This window comes from Lutra lutra, chromosome 17 (assembly GCF_902655055.1).
Source record: "Lutra lutra chromosome 17, mLutLut1.2, whole genome shotgun sequence".
Taxonomy (NCBI): Eukaryota; Metazoa; Chordata; class Mammalia; order Carnivora; family Mustelidae; genus Lutra; species Lutra lutra.
In genome coordinates this window covers 26,634,062-26,654,329 of record NC_062294.1, presented here as the reverse complement: position 1 = coordinate 26,654,329, position 20,268 = coordinate 26,634,062, and the positions used below count along the sequence as shown (strand labels likewise).

The 20,268-nt window shown below is 57.1% G+C and overlaps 1 protein-coding gene across 8 annotated transcripts in view; it reads right to left on the bottom strand.

Annotated features, from left to right (window-relative positions):
• KIFC3 (kinesin family member C3) overlaps nt 1-20,268 on the bottom strand; it is a 52,243-nt gene that overhangs the window by 1,067 nt on the left and 30,908 nt on the right. For 7 of the 8 annotated variants that reach the window (XM_047712251.1, XM_047712252.1, XM_047712255.1 and 4 more), the window contains 15 exons: nt 11,387-11,452; nt 10,719-10,862; nt 10,326-10,565; nt 9,631-9,804; nt 8,880-9,027; nt 8,665-8,795; nt 7,284-7,395; nt 5,805-5,986; nt 4,683-4,787; nt 2,819-2,949; nt 2,146-2,269; nt 1,828-1,957; nt 1,507-1,736; nt 1,149-1,283; nt 456-564 (listed from right to left, as the gene is read on the bottom strand). In XM_047712251.1, the coding sequence (XP_047568207.1) occupies nt 456-564; nt 1,149-1,283; nt 1,507-1,736; nt 1,828-1,957; nt 2,146-2,269; nt 2,819-2,949; nt 4,683-4,787; nt 5,805-5,986; nt 7,284-7,395; nt 8,665-8,795; nt 8,880-9,027; nt 9,631-9,804; nt 10,326-10,565; nt 10,719-10,862; nt 11,387-11,452 (2,161 nt within the window). Of the gene's footprint in view, nt 1-455; nt 565-1,148; nt 1,284-1,506; nt 1,737-1,827; nt 1,958-2,145; nt 2,270-2,818; nt 2,950-4,682; nt 4,788-5,804; nt 5,987-7,283; nt 7,396-8,664; nt 8,796-8,879; nt 9,028-9,630; nt 9,805-10,325; nt 10,566-10,718; nt 10,863-11,360; nt 11,453-20,268 lie in introns of all 8 variants that reach the window. The other variant, XM_047712253.1, reaches the window with a different exon arrangement.

Below are 20,268 nucleotides of genomic sequence, written 5' to 3'. Positions count from 1 at the left end.
GCAGGGGGCTGGGGCTCTGGATTCCAGGCCTGGGGTGGGCTCACTCCTTACCTGAGACCTGGGTGGGCCCTGCCACCCCCCCACTCAGGAGCCCGGCCCAGGGCAGGGGTGCCCGGCCTGCCCTGAAAGAAGAAGGCTTAAGCACAGCCTCAGAACTCTGTTCTGGGCTTTGAGCCAACAGCCCTGCTTGGAGCCCTAAGGGCTGGGTTTCTCCTTACATGCCCTCCCCGCCCCCCAGCCAAGGGACCTTTCATGTCCTATCTGTAAAATGGGCCTAATGCTTCCTGCCCTGACTCCTTCCCAGGCCAGAAAAGATTGTAAAACAGGTTCTGCATGAGTTTTATAAACCTGAGAACAAAAAGTCCATTCAGGCAAGGGCAGTCCAGTGCTACCTGGAGGGAGGCTCACCTCTCCCCACCCCACCACACACACTTGCCCACTCCCCAAATGCTCACCCAAGGGCTGCAGCTTCCTCCGGATGGAGCCCGGGCGGCTGGTGGTCCCAGAACCGGGGGCGGAGTGCGCTCGTGCTGAGGGCTGTGGGGTCTGGCAAGCCGGTTCCCACTGTGGGTGGCAGGGGTGAGCAGGTGGGCGGGGGCCATGCTGCCCTGGCTCCACACTTCCACCGTGGTGCCCCCCCATTCCCCTCCCAGCCTCCTGAAACTGTATGTTCCTCTGCAAAAATGGGCACGATGAGGAGAGCCCCAGAATGACCTGAGACCATGTTTGTAAGGAAAGGGGTGAGTTACTCCCACCCACCCCGCGGCCAGCAGAGGACGGCCACAGCTAGTTCTGTGGCCCAGAAGAGTTAGACTAAAAAGCCTCCTGGCACGTGGGCGGCTCAGTCGGTTAAGTGTCTGCCTTCAGCTCAGGTCACAGTCTCAGGGTCCTGGGATCAAGCCCAGAGTCAGGCTCCCTGCTCAGCAAGGAGTTGCTTCTCCCTCTCCTTTTCCCCCCTTTCCCAAGCTCGCTCTAGCTTTTGCTCTCTCAAAATCTTTAAAATAAATAGAGGCTCCTGGGTTCAGGTGCTGACTCCACACCCCCTCACTTCTGGCATCTTCCTCTCAGCTGTCCCCGATCCCAGACCCTCCTTCCTGCCCCTGACCTGGATTTGACAGGCCAAGAGGCGTCTGTGGCAGTCACCATACCTCCAGATGCTCCTGGCTGGACCAGGACCCAAGCTCTGCCCTGCGGGACCCAGGGCCCAACTCCACAGAGCGCACCCTCTCAGCAAACTTGAGGGAGTACAATGTCTCGCTGGTGTTCTTCTCCACGGGGGACACCTAGGGGACACGAGAGCTCGTTCCCCACCCAGGCCAGTGGGCCTCCCCCTCAGAACTGGAAGGGGCAGTGTGTGCACAGACTTCAGAGCTACTGAGGACAAAGGTCCCTGCCCTGCCCTGCCTGGGGCACCTGGGCCACAGGGGAATGGAGTCCCCAGTTGTGGTGCCGGCCAAGCCCCACACCCTGATGGCCTGCCCTTCCCGGCCCACCTGAGAGCCTTACCTGCACCACCATGAGCGTCTTGCTGTCCCCACTGAGCGAGTCCTGCAGCAGGTAGGTGAGCTTGGAGTTGCGGAAGGGCACGTGGCCCTGGCGAGAGCGCAGGGCAGCAATGACATCCCCCAGGGCTGACAGCGACTTGTTGATGTGCTGTGCCTCCCGCAGCCGGCTGCCCTCGGCCCCAGACTTGCCCACGCGCTCCGAGCCGGCCAGGTCCACCAGGTTCAGCTTCCCTGCAGAGAGGCCCCTGGGCAGGTCAAGGCCGTCCCTCGCAGAGCAGGTGTCAGGGGTCCTGTGACGCGGCCGCCCGTGGCCCTCACTCACCCGTGGTGCGGAGGCCAGTGCTGCAGTCCACCCCGCGCACCGTCACGATGAGCAGGGCGTGCGAGCGGGAGCTGTGCTCGTTCAGGTTGGTGAACTCCGTCGTGCGGTTTGTGTGGCCAAACTCAAACACCTGGCAGAGAGCAGGGCAGGCTCTGGAATCACCTCGTCCCCGAGGACCCCTGGGAGGGGGTGTCCCCAGCCCTGGGGGCTGGGCAGAGACTGCATCGAATCCCACATGTCCTGCTCCAACTCGGCTCGGCCTGTGGGCAGGGGGCTCCCCAGCACTTCCCCGCCCCACAGGCCTCCCCAAACTTGTACCTTGTTGATGTCATCCACGCTCTGCACCTGGAACTCCGTCAGCCCCGGCACGTACAGCTGCCCACTGCCGTCTGGGCACAGCCGGATCTCCAGTTTCTCCTGAGGCTCCTGCCCCAGCAGGTCCCTGCAGGGACAGTCTAGACGGTCACTCCCTCCTCCCACATCTGCCTCAGCTTGAACCACACCCTGCTATCCACCCCCCACATCTGGAATGTTCTCCCACTGCATCGCACCATCAGGAAGCCTTCCTTAACTACTGGGCCATGCCCCGCTCTCCTCTAGCTCCTTCCCTGCACGCAGTCCGCTGAGGGGCAGAGACTGAATGTTCCCCAAAAGTCTTGTGGTGGTGCTACTCCCGCCCTGACAGTGAACTGAGCTCTTGTGGGCAGCCCCCCCCCCCCAAATCCCTACTCTCATTTCTCACCACCTGGTGTAGCCTACAGAGAGAACAGGTGGACTTGGAGGGAAAGGAGCATCCAGGTCTGGTCTGGGTGCCCCAGGTAGACTCAGAGTGAGCCCTCCTCCCTGCTGCCTGCCCTGCTGGGACCACTGCACCCCTGGGCTGAAGCAGGACATGGGGCCCCAACTCCAATCTTCATCCTGCATGGCCCTACATGGCCCCGAGGACCACAGAGCCACCCTGGAGGCCCACGCCCCGTGCAGGGCCTCCCACCTGAGGACCTCGTTGTAGATCTCGGCCGCGCTGACCGTAATGGTGTACTCCCAGTCGGAAGCCTTCTCCTGCACCTCAGAGAAGAGCAGCTGCAGGGCCCGCTGGTTGATGCCTGGGTTCTCAGGGGTCCCCTGGAGGCAGAAGCAAGGCCCCCGTGACCCAGGCCTCTCCTGGCCACAAGGGGTGGGCCGTGCAGATGCTCATGTGGGGTCTGTGGCCCCCTCCCCCTTGGGCGACCACAGGCCAGCCGCCTAGCCCAAAGCTTCCACCTATCCACTGGTCTGCTTCCCAAACACCCTCCCCTAGCTGTAAGCAACGTCACCCTCTTGGCCCTCAGTTTCCCCCCACCTTCCCATGGTACCGCCCTGCCAGGACTGGCCTGAGACTTAGAGCAGAGGACTGGGTAAAGCACTGGCTGGAACACGAGGGCTGCTGAGTGCCAGGTGCATACCTGCTCCTGGGGCGGGGGGGGGGTGTCCTGGGAGGGGGCACTGGGAACCTGTGATGTCCCTGCCACCACCCAGAGGGGGTCTCATGTCAGGGAGGCCATGGGCTGGGCTCTGTGGGTGGTGGAAGAGAGGCACAGGCAGAGCCACAAGTGCCTTGGGGCTGGATGGGCTGGCCCGGCTGACCAGCCCTTCTAGAAGGAAATCTGGAGTCCTCACCTGAGCTGTTGCCTCCCCTTATGTCGCACCTCCCACCCCCTTCCACTTCTGTGGCTTGGCCTCCTTGCCAGGCCTCAGTCCCCCCAGCATGTTCCGGCCTTGTTGGCTCAGCCCTGCTGATCCCCATGCCTGGAATGCTCTTCCCCACACACCCCCATGGGAGGCTCCAATGTCCCCTCCGCAGGCAGATGGCTTCATCTTCCCTCCAAAGGCCTAAGCCCTCCCTCACTTGCTGATTCCTCATACCGGGCTTTAGGTTTCCTCTCCAGCCCCTGACAGGACACAGCCTGATTTGCTGTGGGCACTGCTGTCCCCCCAACTGGCGGGCTGGCTCTGGGGAGCAGATACTCTGTGGTCACAGCTGTGCCCGGCCCCCAGAACAGCGCCCAATGTACATGGGCCTTGGGATGTGTTGCTGGAGGATAGATGCTCCTGGGGGTCACCCCAATTCTGAGTACCCAAGACAGAGTTAGTCCATGCAGACCCCCTTCCCCCACCCACCACCTTGATTGGCCTGCGCTGCACTACCCAGTCTAATCAACCCCAGAACTAGGGCAAAAGCAGGGACCAGACTGGGAAGAAAGACCACATGGCAGCCTCCCCGAAAGGAGCCTGTCCAGACACTGGGACACCTGTCCTCACTCCTTCCCAGAGAACCCCACAGCGCCCCCTCAAGAGTCGGGGAAATGCTAACAAACCAAAGACATCCCCAGGAACCACCTTCCACTTTTACCTAGAGTTGAGATCTTTCCTCCTCTCAATGCTTCCCTCTCCTGCCACTCAGCCTAGGGGGGTTGGCCGTGGGGAGCTGAGGGCCCGCCCCGGCCGAGCGAGCAGAGACTGCCCTCATTCATCCTAACAGTCCCAGGCCCAGTGCTGCATGGCTGCCCTCTCAGTGCATGGCGGTGACATGAAAGCCCAACCCCAGAGACACACAGGAGGTCTGGCCTCGAGTCTAATGTCAGATGGAGAGCTCCCTGATGCCAGTTTGCTGACAGAGTGCCAGTCCCGCCCCATACCCACCAGGACCATCTCAGGTCCTCCTGGGCAAGATGCCCTCTCTCCAGGCCTGGTGCCTTGGGGCATAACACAGACAACTAGCAGCTCTGCTCCTGGGCCGCTGGAAACCTGAAGGCACGAGGGCAGCAGGGGGGTGGTCCTCACTGGCCGAACTCCTGCCCCCTGCAGCGGGTACCCACCTCCATCGTGTACGTCTTGCCGGCACCCGTCTGGCCATAAGCGAAGATGCAGACATTGAAGCCATCGATGCAGGAGGTGATCAGGGCTTGCACCTCCTGGAACACCTGGGGAGGGGACGTGGGATGAGATGGCGAGCCCCACCCTCCAAGAGCCCCCCCGCCCCAGCTCTAAGTCTTGTCAGCTCCCCAGATGGCCCTCTCCCTCAGCAGTAATACAGCACATCTTGTGACCTACAAGCGGCTCACAGTGGAAGAATTTATGACTAAATAGGCCCCTTACAACAGACCTCAGTGGGAAATCGGGTTGTCAAGACTGAAGGGAAGACAGGGCAGTGCCTCCTGCCAGCCAGCGCCTGAGGAAGGGCTGCCCAGCCTCCAGCTTCTCCGACACTGAAGGAGAGCTCAGCAAAATGAAGGCAGAGGCCGGCATGTGCCTGGCGCCTGATGCAGCCTGTCTGTCTGCCCACAGAGGACGGGGCAAAGGTGACGCCAAGCACAGGGACAGAAGGGTACAAGCAGGACAGGTCTGGCCGGTCAGCCCTGGCAGAGAGGAGAGAAGAACGCTGCTGAGACCACGTGGCTCTTACGGGCTGAGGGCTCCACGGGACAGCTGCGGAGTCCTAGGAATACCTGTGGGATGGATCCCGGTGCTCCGGACTGTAAAAGCAACGACCGCCAGGGTCAGGTGGGTGGGCGGGGCTGTGAGTGTAGGAGGGGCTGCGTAGGTGGGCATGAGCAGGTGGGTGGGAGGGGATATGGGGTGGGAGGGGATATGGGGTGGGCGGGGCCCCGAGTGGGCGGGGCGCTATGGGTGGGCATGGGCACGTGGGTGGGAGGGGCCTCCGAGTGGGCGGGGCTGTAAGGGTGGGATGAACCCCGGAGGTGCCATAAGCTGTCCTTGAATCTCCTTTCAGCAGAGGCTTCTCAGCCTTATCTTCCCACTGTCTTCTCACCTCCAGTGGAAGAAGCAAGGCATCCCAGCACCCCAAGCTTCTCCATCCTGTCTCTCCCACTCTTAGATTTCTTTCTGTATATGCCCCCTTCATCTCTCCCTGTGTGCCCCCACCCCACCCAGCAACCCCGCACCGCTCTCTGTCCGCTTCCCCACAGGGCCACACTCACGTCCTGCTGTGATGCCCGCGGGGAGAAGACCTTGTCCAGCTCGAAGGATACAGGCTTTCCTTTGTGCAGCAGATGGATGATGGAGTCGTCGTCAGCATCGAAGGTCACAGCATTGATCGCATCAGGTCCTTCCCCATCCTCTTTGGTGACTGGCCGGACACGAGCAATCACCCGGATGTTCCCTGGATTGTGTGGGGGAGGAGAGTAAGGTACATACAGTCAAGACCAGACTGCCTCCCCACTGGGATGCTTTGGTGTCCTAGCCTTCTGAGCAAGGCCACCTGCAATGCTCTATTGTCAGTCACTCGCACCACCATGAATTCATGCATCAGTACACTTTTTTCCTGGGCAAAGCGGTTGAAAGTGGGAGCCTCACGTTGGGGACAGGGAGAAAAGGTTAATTGTGGGGCTCAGGCACTGCACCCAGTCTGGGTGGGATACCAAATGGACACTATCTCTGAACTTCAGTTTTCTTTATTCCATGAGGGGTATGGGTCCCAGTAAGCCAAGGGACTTGTTCTGTCGTTCTAAAAGGACTTTGTGGATGCCCGAACAGGGCTTGGGAACCAGATGGGCAAAGAGAACCAGACAGCAGGTGGACAAGCAGCACATGGAATGAGGACAGGCAACAAGGCAGCTCTGGGGGGTCCTGGGGGCACAGACTGTGCCATCCTCTTGCTTCAAGCTCTTCCGCCAGATCCCAATGCTCCCGGAAAGAAGAACAAACTCTCCACGACAGCCAGCACGTCCCCACCTTCCCCTTCACCTGTACACCCCAACCCATTATCCAGGCCTCAGCCATGGCTTTGCCTCCTTCAGGAAGCCCTGCAACATCCCCGACTGTCAGACACAGAGGGGCTCTTAGAGCCCCTCCCCCGCCCCAGTAACAGAGGGCAGTGTCGGGGTTCTCTGGGTGCTTACAGATCACCGTCTGCTCCCCCAGCTGCAGTGAGCCCTGTGAGGGCAGCTACAGCATCTGGGGGCCCACGGCCACATCTCAGTGTCTGGAACAGCAACCCCCCACCCCTGGTCCTTTGTGCTGTGAACAAGCATTCTCAGGCTCCTCCTGGCCCTGGGTCAGAACAAGCGGCCTTCCAGCCATCCACCACCCAGGGCTTCTGCACCCCTCCCCCTGCTGTTACCCCCTCCCTGCCTCAGGGCCACAGGCACTGGGGGGAGGGCTTCAGAGCTGGACGGATCCAAGTCCAGATCCAAGGTGGGCCACTCAGTAGCCATGAGGGTCTGAGCCAGTTCGCTGACCTCTCTGGGCCCGGGTTCCCTCATCTACAGAAAGTGGGAGGTACAGGAGCCCCTAGTGACAGGGCACAGGCTCCAGGGAGTGGGGCTGGGGCGGGGGGGGGGGGGTAGGGGGACGGGCCAGCATCAGCTCCAAGCCAGGTGGGACCCCTGTGTGGGCGCCCCCAGCCTCCTCCCCTGCCCCCCCCCGGCCCCACCCCCTACCCCCACCGCAGCAGTTACCTTTCAGCCGCACCAGCTCGTTGTGGCATTTCTTCCGCAGCTGCAGCTCCCGCCGGTACTTGCGCAGGAGCTCCTGGTTGTTGCTGTTGACCTCCTCGATGGCCTGGCCGATCTGGGGAGAGGGGGCATGCACAGCGCTCTAGGGGGCTGGATCCACCAAACCGGCCTGTTCCCTGGCCTGTTCCCCCTCCTGCCCCGAGCTGAGAGCTTGAGGTGCGCTGTCACCTGTCAACTCCTTCCAACAGCTTCTGCTCAGAGGTGCAGCTGCCCCCACTGTTTTAGAGAGGAACAAACTGAGCCTCAAAGAGACTAAGCCGAGGGTCAAGGTCGCCCTGCTAACAAAGCAAACAGCCAGGACTCCGCCCTCACTCCCCACCACCAGTGCCTGGCTGTAATAATACGACCCAACTGGAGCCAGATTCCAGCTCTACCCCTGAGCAGCTGGGGGACCTAAGACAACCAGCTGGGTCATCACGTCTCATTTTTCTCATCTGTAAAATGGAAATAACACCATCTAATCTGTGGATCTGTAGCACCTGGGCGGTAACGATCTGCAAGTCACACTTCATAGGGGAAAGAAGCAAAATGCAGACCACACATGCAATGTTCCCCTCTGTTGGGCAGAAGGGAGTGTGTCCACAGGGTTTTGGGGCTCAGATCCTGACGGGCATCTGCCTCTGGGGAGTGCAGTCCAGGGCGGCAGTGAGGGGCCCTTCCTCTTCATCTGATGACCTTCTGCACAGTTTGAACTTTCTACCATGTCCATGTGTTATTGACATAATTTTTCCACAGAAAAAGAACTATTTTCTATTCCCAAAATATATCAGTCTCTCTACCCTGCGGGGCCATGGTACAGATTCAAGGAGCTGACAGCTATGAAAGGCTTGGCACGTAGGAGGCACTCAAAGACGCTGGCTATTCTCATGCTGTATGAGAACAGCTTAAGAAAATTAAAACAAACCGACATAATATACGTAGCATGTCTGAGATATAAGGATATATGCTGCATGCTTGGTTTAAAGAGTCCTAAGAAACACGGGCACCTGTGTGGCTCAGTTGGTTAAGCGTCTGACTCTTGATTTTGGCTCGGGTCATGATCTCAGGGTCGTGAGATCGAGCCCCATGTTGGGCTTTGCTCTGGGCATGGAGCCTGCTTAAGATTCTCCCTCTGCCCCTCCTCTCCCCCACTCTAAAAAATAAAAAATAAAGAGTCATAAGACAGATACCAAAATACGTGCCCCTGACCAGTCTGTCAGTCGGTCCCCATGAGGGGTAGGACAGCTGTTGCCTAGGGGGGCTTTGCTGCATTTTGGAATGGAAGACTGGGCTCGGGGCCTCTCCGAGCCTCCTCCCCACCCCCTCAGGCACACACTGCACTCACCTCAGCCTTGACGCTCTTGAGGGCCTCCTGCAGGAGCAGGGGGAAGCCCCGCACCTGCCGCTTGAGCCCATTGTAGTCGCTGGTGAGGGTCCTCAGTGCTGGCTGCAGAGTCAGCAGGTTGGTCCGGACACCTTGGGGGACATGAGAGGTGCAAGGTGGACAGGCTGAGGGGCTGCGGGAAGGGGGGCGGGGCAGGGCCCGGCCAGTTGGCTCACCTGCCAGGTTCTCGTGCACAGCCTTCATCTCCACCTGGGCTCTGGCAAAGGCCTCCTCGATGGCCCGGTTCTTGTCTTCCTCCAGGGACTGCATCTCCTCTAGCATCTGCCCGTGTGCCCGCTCCAGCTCAGACTCATACATGGCGATCTGATGGCCCAGGCCAGAAGCTCAGTGTGGGGCTCGGGAGGGAGAGGGATGGGTGCCCAAAAGAAGCCCCACGCCTTACCCCACATGCACGTGGGCATACAGTGCCCCCCACACGTCCACACAAACACACACACAGGAGAGGGGCAGATGGCCATCTCGTTCTCCGAAAGACTCCATGCAGCTTTTTCCTTCATTAGCCCTAACACCTGGGTCCTGGCACCTAACAGGTGCACAAGTCATAGGCCCCAGGAGAGTGGGGGGAGCATATGTTATAATGGTGACCAGGCCTCCCTTTCCCAGAATGTGTGTGTGGCCAAGGGGGGTGGTGGGCGGCTGTGCAAGGACACTCTTGGGATTATGTCCCTGAGCGCCCCCTGGAGGTGGGTTCCATGAGGGCATCATTCTACAGATAAGGAAACTGAGACACAGACAAAACTTGGCCTTGGTCACACAGGCAGCCGGCAGAGGAGGAACCGGAACCCAGGTCTGTGGGCCTCCCGAGGGCTGACCCACTGCACTATACTGACGGCCCACCTCTGGCTTTCCAGCTGGGTGTGCCCCTGCTCTCCTCCAGCCCCAAGCACCCCCCAGCAGCCTGTGCACCTGTGCCCGGAGCTGCGCGGTCAGCTGGTGTGAGCTCTGCAGCTGCTGCTCCATCTCCTTCAGCACCTGCCTCTGCATGGCCACCTGCTCCTGAAGGTGCTGGTTCCGGGCCTGGGACTCGCTGAGGGCCTGCTTGGTCTTGGATGACTCCACCTCTACGGTCCTGATGACGTACTGAGAGGGAAGGAAGGGACAGGCACATGGAGGTGTGAGGGTCCCTTGGCCTCCCTTGGGGGGGGGGCCCTGAGATGCAGCTGACTTTGAGAGGGGACCCTCAGGGACATCCCACCCAGAGCACCCAGGAAAAAAACTAGAGGAGCTTCAAGGTCCCGGCTTTCCAGGATGCTGCCGGGTCTCCGGGAATCCTCTCACTTCGGGAAGCCCACCAAGAGCCTGGCTGTGGCCCCAGACTGGGCACGGAGCAAACAAGAAGGGCCCAGACAAGGGCAGAATCTTGCGATGCCCATTCCCATGCCTGGCAGGTGCAGGCACGTCAAGCCTCAGGGGCCAGATGCCTACTACGTGCCCCGGACAGCAAGAAGGGGGAGGAGAGGGAGCAAGACAGAGCACAGATCTGGACTGATTCCTCCAATCACTCACCCCTACTCATTCACCAAGACAAGGTGCAGCCCTGCCCTTGGCACTAGGGGCCAAGAGAGCAAGGGCCCCACATGTGGCCCCAGCCAGAGACTCACCTTGATGGGCGGCGACTGGGCCCGCAGGCTGGCGATGGTCTCATGGCTGTCTCGCAGGCGCCGGCTCAGCCGCTCCTCCTCCTGTGCCTTCTCGGCCAGGCAGTCCTTGAGCCGCAGCTCCACCTCGGCCAGCCGGTCGGTCTTCTGCTGCACCTCCAGGTTCAGCTCGGACAGCATGCCCTTGTTCTCGGCCACCTCCAGCTGGAGTTGCGACAGCTTGTCCCGGAGCTGGGCGCTCTCCTGCAGGCAGGCGGTCGGGAGTGGGGCCCGGGACAAGTGTGCAGCAGACAGAGGGAAGGGCAGACAAGCAGGCAGGGGTCACAGTGAGGAACCGGGTTCGCCGGTAGGGACCCAGCCTGGCAGGAGCAGCTGGGGCCAGGCCAGCCCGCTCACCTGGCTGTGCTCGCAGCCCGAGCAGGGGGCCGCCGGCCTGGCCCGGAGCTCCTGCAGCTCAGCCTCGAAGCGCCGCATCTCCTGCCTCAGCCGCTCATTCTCCGCCACCAGCAGGTCGCGGTGCTTCTCCAAGTCCGTGCCCCCCTGCAGAGAGCCAGAGCACAGGGGGCGCATGGGGCCTGGGAGGACCCTGGCAGCAAAGAGCAGGGAGATGGGGTGGGGGGCAAGGGTAGGGGAGAGAATAGGAGAGGAAGAAAAAGAAAGGCGGGCAAGGGAGGGAAGAGAGCGGGAACTCAAGAGGGACATAAGGCGAAGACAGAGGAGAGAAGGGGAGCTGGAGGGACGGCCTTCACCCACCCCTCTCATTCTATTTTCCTGAGTGTGAAAGTAACAAGAGAGTCGTATTTATACACAGACTTCACACTCCTCTTTTACATCAGCAGACGAGAAGTAACCTCCTTCCCTTTGGCGGTCACACGGCCTCCGAGGGCCTAGTGAGTGGTGATAAGTATTCGGGGCCGACTGGCAGTCTGCTGGCCCCCACCCGGGCTGGACATGAGGGCTCTGCAGAGATGGGGTCCCGCACCCCATCTGGAAGGGTCAGACTGCACAAGGCCGGGTCAGCCCCCCAACAGCCCCCACCTCGGGATGATGGTGTCGAGCCTCACCAGCTCTGATCGGAGGCGGCTCACTTCCTGGGCCTGGCTGATGAGCTTCTCCTTCAGGTTTTCCACCTGCCGGCACAAAGCCACGGTCATGGTGAGCCTTGTTCTTCACCTCCAGCCACACCCAGGCCTGATCTCTCAGCCCCCAACCCCCATTGGCCCTCCCTGTGTTCAAGCATCAGGGCAAATGCCTGGGACTCCAGGTGAGAGGCACCTGCCCTGTCCCAACAGCCTTCAGCGCCCTCACCCAACGCAAGACCCAGGGAGCCCAGGCTCTCAGAAAAGTCTGGGGAGCAAGCAGAGCAGAGGTGACCCCTGCGCCACTCGGAGCCCACGCCAGACTCGGGCTGACCCTCAGGACCCCTGCCTTGCACTGGCCCTTGTCGTGGCCTCTGTCTACTCAGGTATTTGTAACTTTATATTCTTTTTTCTTAAAAGGGCTCCCAAATTGTATAAACTCCAGACACTATAAAACCTAGATCGGTCTTTGCCTAGAACCTAGATTCTTCCATTCAGGGGGTTCCTAGCAAGTCAGCCTGTGGAGACAGGTCTACCAGGGACCAGGGCACATCTCAGACCTCTGTCCCCCCCCCCCCCCCCAGCTCCCAGTCTGCCTTGCTGGAGAGCTGGGGCCAGCAGAGAAGGGGGTGCATACCCTGTCACCCTCTGCTGACTGCCCTCCCTGCAGGCCCCAGACCCCGACTCCACATCAGCCTCCATCCAGGAACCTCTTAGGAAGTAACCCAAAAACACAGCTGAAGACTTTGGCACCAGTGTTCCTCAGGGTATGTCTGGACATCTTCTTCCAGAACATTCTGTGATGACTGTATCTGACCGCAGCTCACCTTGAAAAGGCCCAGGGAGTCAGACTCACTCTGTGGGGGGCTAGGAGGTGGGTTTTACCCCAGAGGGCCATGAAGCTCTGGGTTCTTATTACTAAGCAACAGCTAAGGAAGTCCGCTGCCTGCAGGCGCCGGGCCAGCCAGGTACAGGGGGTGAGGGTGTATCACAGCTCCCCATTTTACACGGCTGAGATGTCATCTGTGGTTTGTGGCAGCACAGGGGGCACACAGGTAGGTGCTCAGTCTCCCAGAGTGGGAGAGGGCAGCCTCTGCTCCCCCAAGCTGAGCTGGTGAGGGAAGAAATGGACAAGAGCCCAAGCCTGTGCCGCTTCTCTGCCCCCTTCCTCTGAGAGCTGGCATGAGCGAGGGACCGCTGGCAGAAGGCCCCCTGTTACCCCTTAGCCGTGAAGCCGGGGTAACCTCAATACCCAGCATCAGGGGGACGGTCAGGTAGGTCACGGCGGGTGCTCACACGGGCTGTTGTGGTTGTGGTTGTTTGTCGAAAGTTTTGACCTGGAGGAAGACCCCTCAACATACTAGGTCAAAAATCCAGAAACAAAACCATGAATGCAACAGCCAAAAGTGATGGTCTCTGGACTGTAGAATTACACCCGACAAATTCTTCGTGCTTTCAGGCAATTTTTAAGTCTCAAATAACAGGAATTCCTCTCACACTCCCTCATCCTGAAATAGATGGGTCTATTTCCCTTTGAAAAAGGGGTGCCCCTGTCCCCCATCCTTCCCTGGGAAATCGCCCCAGGAAGACCCACTTGCACTAAGCAGGTGCCCCGGACAGGCCGCTTCCTCAGCACCGAGCAGGCGTGCTCTGACCTCGCTCGTCCCTAACGCCACTGGCGCTCAGACCCGGATGCGGCAAAAGTGGGGTTCTCCAGGGCTTGCTTGCGGTGGGGGCAGGAGGCCCGCCTGCTGCCTGCCTGCAGCCCAGGCTCCTGCTCCCTTCTTGCATCACAATCAGAACTCTGGGTGCTCCAGGGCTCTGCCTGGAATCCCTGAGGTGTGCCCCAAAAGAAACTGTCTACAGAAGGCTGGGGTTGTGGGTGGGGGGTTGAGGAAGAGGCTGTCAAACACTCTTTTCGTAGAGGTATCAGTCGTCTCCTGGCTCCTGGCTCGTCTCCGACAACGGGGTGGGGTGGGGTGGGGTTGGGGGCACAGGCCACCAACACTGTGGGTGGCCCGTCAGGCCCAAGCCACTCTGTGGTGCGTGGCTCAGGAGTGGGACGGCTGCCCTCCACCCAGAGGGCTCTGCTTCAGGAGTGGTGAGGGCATAGAGTGGGGCGCTGGGGGTGCACCAGACCAGCGAGCAAGGCCTTCCAGGGGAGAGAGCTCCTGTGAGCATCCCTTCACACACCTGCCCCAGCTGAGTCGGCCATGGTGCCTGCATCTGGAGGAGAAGAGGGAAGGGACCTTCTCTGTTAGCCCTCAGAGGCCCCGCCCCCAGCAGGTGGCTGGCACACACTAGATACTCAGTAAACCCCTGAATAACAACAGAAGCGCAGCACGCACATTCCTGAGTGCAGAGAGCCAGGCCAAAGGAGAAGCAGGCTCCTGGCAGGCTGCCCACGTCAACCCCAGGGTGGAGGAAGGGACCGGGACCAGGTCTGTGCAACACCCCTGCCCAGGCTCAGGCTCCCCGGCAGCCAGAGAAACTGGGTCACGGGCCCGGTGCGGAGGGTGTCAGTGGGAGCGGGGCGCTGGGGCCTGTCTGCCACAAACCCACATTTCCGCGTCTCAGCAGAAGCAGGCTCCGAGGAGGGTGGGGCTGCCCCCGCCAAGGGCTGTGTTCCAGACTGTCTGCCCCCACCGGCGGAGACAACGTGCTGATTACCTCCCCACCTCCCGCCAAGGCCGCCTCCCGGTCACCACAGCTATCTTCTGAGGAAAAGAGGGCTCTCTCAATGGCAAGATCAAGGCATGGCTGAGCTGAAAGGGCAAGAGGTCCTGGGATCCAGAACACCTCAAGGAAACAGAGGCCAGAGGGGCATCCCTGGGAAGCACTGCATCCTGTCCCCACATACATCCCCTCGCAGGACACCCGACTCCTGGCCACATGACTGCTCACTATGCCTGTCTGGCCCCATCCAGCCTGCCCTGCCCACCGCCAAGTGTTCACATCCGAGTCCTTCTGCCAGTGAGGGGCAGCTGAGCTCGTGGGTTCTCAGGGCAGACTGCCCAGCTTTCTAAAATAGACATCACCCTACCCCCTGAGTAACCTTGGAAAAGTCTCAACTATGCCTCATGGGGCTAATGAGGCCACCCCTGGGAGGATGTCTGGAGGATTAAGTGACATTAAATGAGATAATACACGTAAAGCACTTAATGAGTTCTATTGTTAGAATGAAGGCCCCTGAAGGCAGAGATATTGGTCTCCTGAGTGGGTGCCACACTGCCCGTGCCTAGGATAGCCCCTGGTACACAGCAGGAGAAAGAATGCTGAGTGCACGAGAGGCAGAGCAGAGTCTCTGAGTGAGGCTATCAGGCAGGGCATGGGGCAGGAGGGGTGCTGGAGATGGGGGCAGCGCTGGGCACCAGAGGAAGGACGCTGGCTTCTGCCAAAGGCAGAAGCTGCTACGAGGCCCCAGGCAGTGGGTGCCACACGGGAATGGCAGGCCAGAGAAGCCACGTCTTCCAATATTTTCTGACAAAATAGGAAGTCCAGATTTTTGTGGGAATTTAGCCAAGGCTTAAAGATTGACAACTAATCTGATTACAAAAAAGCAGGCCAACTAGAACTAATAAGCAAACTTAGCAGAGTCACAGGATACAAAATCAACATGTAAAAATCGGTGGTTCCTCAGGATGCCTGGGTGGCTCAGTCGGTTAAGGGGCCAACTCTTGGTTTCAGTTCAGTCATGATCTCAGGGTGGGGAGATCGAGCCCTGCTTGTCCCTCTCTGACCTCTGCTTCTCTCCCCACGCTCTCCCTCTCTCTCAAATAAATAAAATCTTAAAAAAAAATCAGTTGTGCTTCTACACACAATGAATAATCTAAAAAGGAAATTAAGGAAACAATTCCATTTACAATAGCATCAGGGAGAATAAGATGGGAATAAACTTAATCAAGGAGGCAAAAGATCTGTACATTTAAAACTGTAAAATGTTGTTGGAATCGATTAAAGATGACACTGATAAATGAAAAGACAGCTTGAGATGCCTGGGTGGCTCAGTCAAGTGTCTGCTGTGGGTTCAGGTCATGATCTCAGGCTCCTGGGATAGAGCCCCATGTCGGGCTCAGCCCAGCGGGGAGCCTGCTTCTTCCTCTCCCTCTGTCCCTCCCCGTGCTTGTACTCATTTGCTCTCTCAAATAGATAAAAACCTTAAAAAAAGTCTGCTCACAGACTGTCATATTGTTAGAATGTCAGTATTACCCAAAGTGACACAATGCAATCCCCACCCAAATTTCAATGACATTTTTTGCAGAAATAGAAAAATCCATCCTAAAATTCACATGAAATCTCAAAGGACCCCCAAGAGCCAAAACATACTTGCAAAAGAAGAGAAAGTTGGAGATCTCACACTTCCTGATTTCAGAAGTTAATCACGAAGTTACAGCAATGAAAATAATGATGTATTGGCATGAAGACAGACATAGAGACCAGTGGAATAGAACAGACAACCCAGAAATAAGCTTTCGCGTATGTGGTCAATTGCTTTTTGACAAGGGCGCCAGGGCCATTCAATGGGGAAAGGACAGTCTTTTCAACAAATGGTGCCGGGAAACTGGACATTCACGTGCAAAAGAATAAAGCTGGACCCTTGCTTTACGCCACAGACAAAATTAATTTGAAACAGATCACAGACCTCAATGTAAAAGCTAAAATGATACAACTCTTAGAAGAAAATATAGAGGAAGACCTTCACAGCGCTGGATGTGGCAGTGCTCTCTTGGATGGGACACCAACAGCACAGGCAACCCACAAGAAAATAGATAAGCGGGACTTCATTGAAATGAAACCTTTTGTGCCTCGAAAGACACCATCAACAGAGCAGAAAGGCGACCCATGGAATGGGAGAAACTCTCTGAAAATCATATACTGATGAGGGGTTAATATTCGGAATACAGAGAGAACTACAACACAACCACAGAAACAAAGAAACAAAACAAAACAATAAAACCCCACCAAAACAATTCAGGATGGGCAAAGGACTCGAATGGCCACATCTCCAAGGAAGACAGACACACGCTCAACGAGCACGTGACAAGAAGCTCACACACTAGTCATGAGGGGGATGCTAATCAAAGCCATGATAAGATTCCACCTCACACCCATTATGATGGCTATTATTTAAAAAAACAAGCAAACCCTCAGAAAATAACAAATATTGCTGAGAATATGGAGAAACCGGACCTTTTGTGTGTTGCTGGCGGGAATGTGAAATGGTGAACCCGCTGTGGAAAGCAGGACGGTAGATTACTCAGTTTTAACTAGAACGACCATGTGAGCCAGCAATTCCACTTCGGGGCATTTACCCAAAAGGAATTAAAATATCTCGGAGTGGTATCTGCACACCCATGGTCGTAGCGGCCTCATTCGTAAGCAACCCGAGCACCCAATGATGAATGAATGGATAAGCAAAGCGTGGTGCATCCATACATGGGAATATTATTCTGCCTCGAAAACGAAGGAAATCCTGGGGCGCCTGGGTGGCTCAGTCAGTAAAGCCTCTGCCTTTGGCTCAGGTCCTGATCCCAGGGTCCTGGGATCGAGCTCCGTGTGGGGCTCCATGCTCAGTGGGGAGTCTGCTTTGCACTCACACACACCCTCTCTCAAACAAATAAATAAAATCTTTAAAAAAAAAAAAGGAAATCCTGCCGCTTGCCGCAGCATGGATGAGCTTGGGGCATCACGGTAAGTGAAATAAGCCGTTGCAAAAGACAAATACTGTGATTCCACTTACATGAAGCACCAGGAATAGCTACATTCATCGAGGCAGAGAGTAGAACCGTGGGGGGCAGGGGCTGGGGGGCCGGGGTGCGGGAGTAGGAAGTTAGTATTTAAAGGGAACAGTTTCAGGTCTGCAAGGGGATAAGAGTTCTGGGCACGGATGGTGGTGCGGGCTGCCCAGCAGTGTGAACGTATTCATACCCTGAATTATACACCTCGAAATGGCTGACACGGTAAATGTTCTGTTAGGCGTATTTATCACAATGTTTTTAATGGTTAAAAAAAAAAAAAACAGGCAAACAAGACGTACTTGGTGGCTTATCTAGTCCGCCAGTCTGCAGCCTCTGAGCACAGTTTTTTAAGATTCTACCTTGAGGTTCAGGGGCAAAGAGAGGGGAGTGCAGTGTGGGCACGTGGACCGCCGGTAGCAGCCTTGGGAGTGCAGAGGCCACTGCTCCAGGGACATCCACAAAGGAGAGGGAGCTCAAGGTTGCCAGGATGTGGCCTGGGGCTATTGTTGCCAATGCTGGGGACAGTCCTCCAGGCCTGGGGACAGTCATCCAGACTGGCCACAGCCACATGTTGGTTGCCAGGTCAAGACTGGTGGCCTCTGTGGCCTAGGTCAGCCAGAGGCCCGAGGCAGAGGTCTGGCCGCTCCCCACAAGGAGCACAGTGGGCTCCTGGTAAATTCAATTGTCGCCATGACATTGATCATGGTGATGCCACCAAAGACTCCCGCAGCCACACAAGCCCAGCTCCCAGCAGGATAATGGCAGCCCCCTTTACTAAGTCAGCTTGGTCTGTAGGGCACGGGGGCTCCCTAAGATCATCCCTTTGAGCCCCCCAATTCTGTGAGGTAGATACCATTCTTATCCCCACTGTCCAGGAGGAAAACAAAGATTCCAAGAGACGAAGCTAAGCCTTAGTTAAGCAACTAGTTCAAGGTCACCTGACCACTAAGCAGTGGACGTCAGATTGAAACTCGGGTCTGTGGGGACCCCCAGGGGGCCCTCGAACTCAACTGCCAGGGCTACGCTGCCTTTCAGGAAGAGCACTGTGCGAAGGCAGCCTAGAGTCAGGATTCGAACCCAGCTCCTGGCCCATGTAGTAGGACAGAGTGCCACAGAGTTGGACCTTCTGAAGAGGAGCCCAGAGACCTAGAGCTTCAGGGACATCCCCTGAAATTTTCAGTGAGGAACTCTCAGTGAGGAAGTTTAAGGATCAGACTCAAGCAAAGAGGAGGAACCGTTTGGAATTCTCCCAATCATCCAGGGAAGCCAGGGGTGGGAGAGGACAGGGGCTGGGAAGATCTGGAAAGCGAGGGCACAAAGACACCAGGAAGGCTGAGATGCTTCACCTTCCATTTCCCCTGTAAAAAGTAAGGAGATCTTGCTAAATGGGGCGCCTGGGTGGCTCAGTCTGTTAAGCGTCTGCCTACAGCTCAGGTCATGATCTCAGGGTCTGGGGATCAAGCCCTGCCCTCCATTGGGCTCCCTGCCCAGCAGGGAGTCTTCTTCTTCCTCCCAACCCCTGACTTGTGCTCGCTCTCTCAAATAAATAAATTAAAATCTTTACAAAAAATAAAAAAGTAAAAGAAGAAAAAAATTTTTTAATTTGTTTAAAGTGACGAAAGGGGGCGCCTGGGTGGCTCAGTGGGTTAAGCCTCTGCCCTCGACTCAGATTATGATCTTGGGATCCTGGGATCAAGTCCTGCATCAGGCTCTCTGCTCATCAGGGAGTCTGCTTTCCCCCTTCTCTCTCTCTCTCTCTCTCTCTCTCTCTCTGCCTACTTGTGATCTCTATCAAATAAATAAACAAAATCTTTAAAATAAAATAAAATAAAATAAAGTTACGAAAGGCCACGTATTGTTATGATTTCATTTCTATGAAATGTTCAGGAAAGGCAAATCCCTACAAACAGAAAGCGGATCCCTGGTTGCCAGGGGTTGTGGTGGCAGGGAAAAGGAGACTGATGAAATAGGCCTTTTTAGGGAGATGAAGATGTTCTGAAATTAGATGGTGGTGATGGTCAAATCACCGTCTTAATATACTTAAGATCTTTAAATTGTACACCATAAAGGGGTGAATTTTATGGTATGTGAATTTTATTTCAGTAAAGCCCTTTAAAGAAAAACTTTTTCAAAAATAAAGTGCCAGGACAGGGAAAGACGAGCTGCTGCTAAGTTCCTGCCACGGGCCAGGCATGTCCTGCAGGGTGTGAGCCCTAGACCAGCCCCCAGGCCCACAGGGCTAACCAAACCGTGGTTCTGCCCCTGTACTCATCTTGCTCCTCCTGCCACAGTCCCTTTGCACAGACTGATTTCTCAGCTCAGAACCCACTTCCTCTGCTTTGTGCCAGACCTTAGTTCCAGCCCTACTTTCTCAAGGAGGCTGTACCTGACCTCCCTGACAGGTCCTGACGTCCCAGACAAAGGCCTCTGGTACAAGCCCTTATGCCCTGTGTGTGCCCACCTGCAGAGCCCTTATTACTCTTCTAACTTAACACGTGAGCATGTAACAAATGTCTGCCTTCCCCAAGATGCTAGACCGCAGCCTCTGTAGGCCAGGGCGCGCCTGCCCATCTGGATGTCCCCAGTGGTTAGCCTGGTGCCCAGCGCATACCAGGCACTCCACAAACATCTGAGGGCAGGAGGCAGAAGGGTGATACGGGAGGCAAAGAGACACAAAGTTGGTGTGTGACCCTGCCTAGAGGAGCCCCCGAAAATGAGGCAGACAGGCCCAGAGGCAGCAAACAACGGTGTCAGTGTCTCAGAGGGAAACATGGAGCACTAGGGATGCCCCAAGGAGGCCCGCCTAACTCCCCAAGGGGCAGGTGGTCAGAACAGACAGCTTTTGAGAAGAGGAGACACTGGTGCGCTGGGGGAAAATGCTGCATTGAAAAAGTGCCTAAAGGTAATCTAGATAATCTCCCTAGAACCAAGAACAAGTCACAGTACTCAGTGATGTTCCCCCAAGCAGAAGGTCCACAGGCTGGGTCACCACAGAGGAAGAACTTGGCTCCACCTGAGGGCAGGCCTCTCAACAGAGAGCCCTGGGCCCTGAGTTCAGGGCACAGATCCGAGGCAGAGATGACATAGAGACAGGGTGGGGGGCTTTGGGGAAGTGCAGAAGGTCAGACA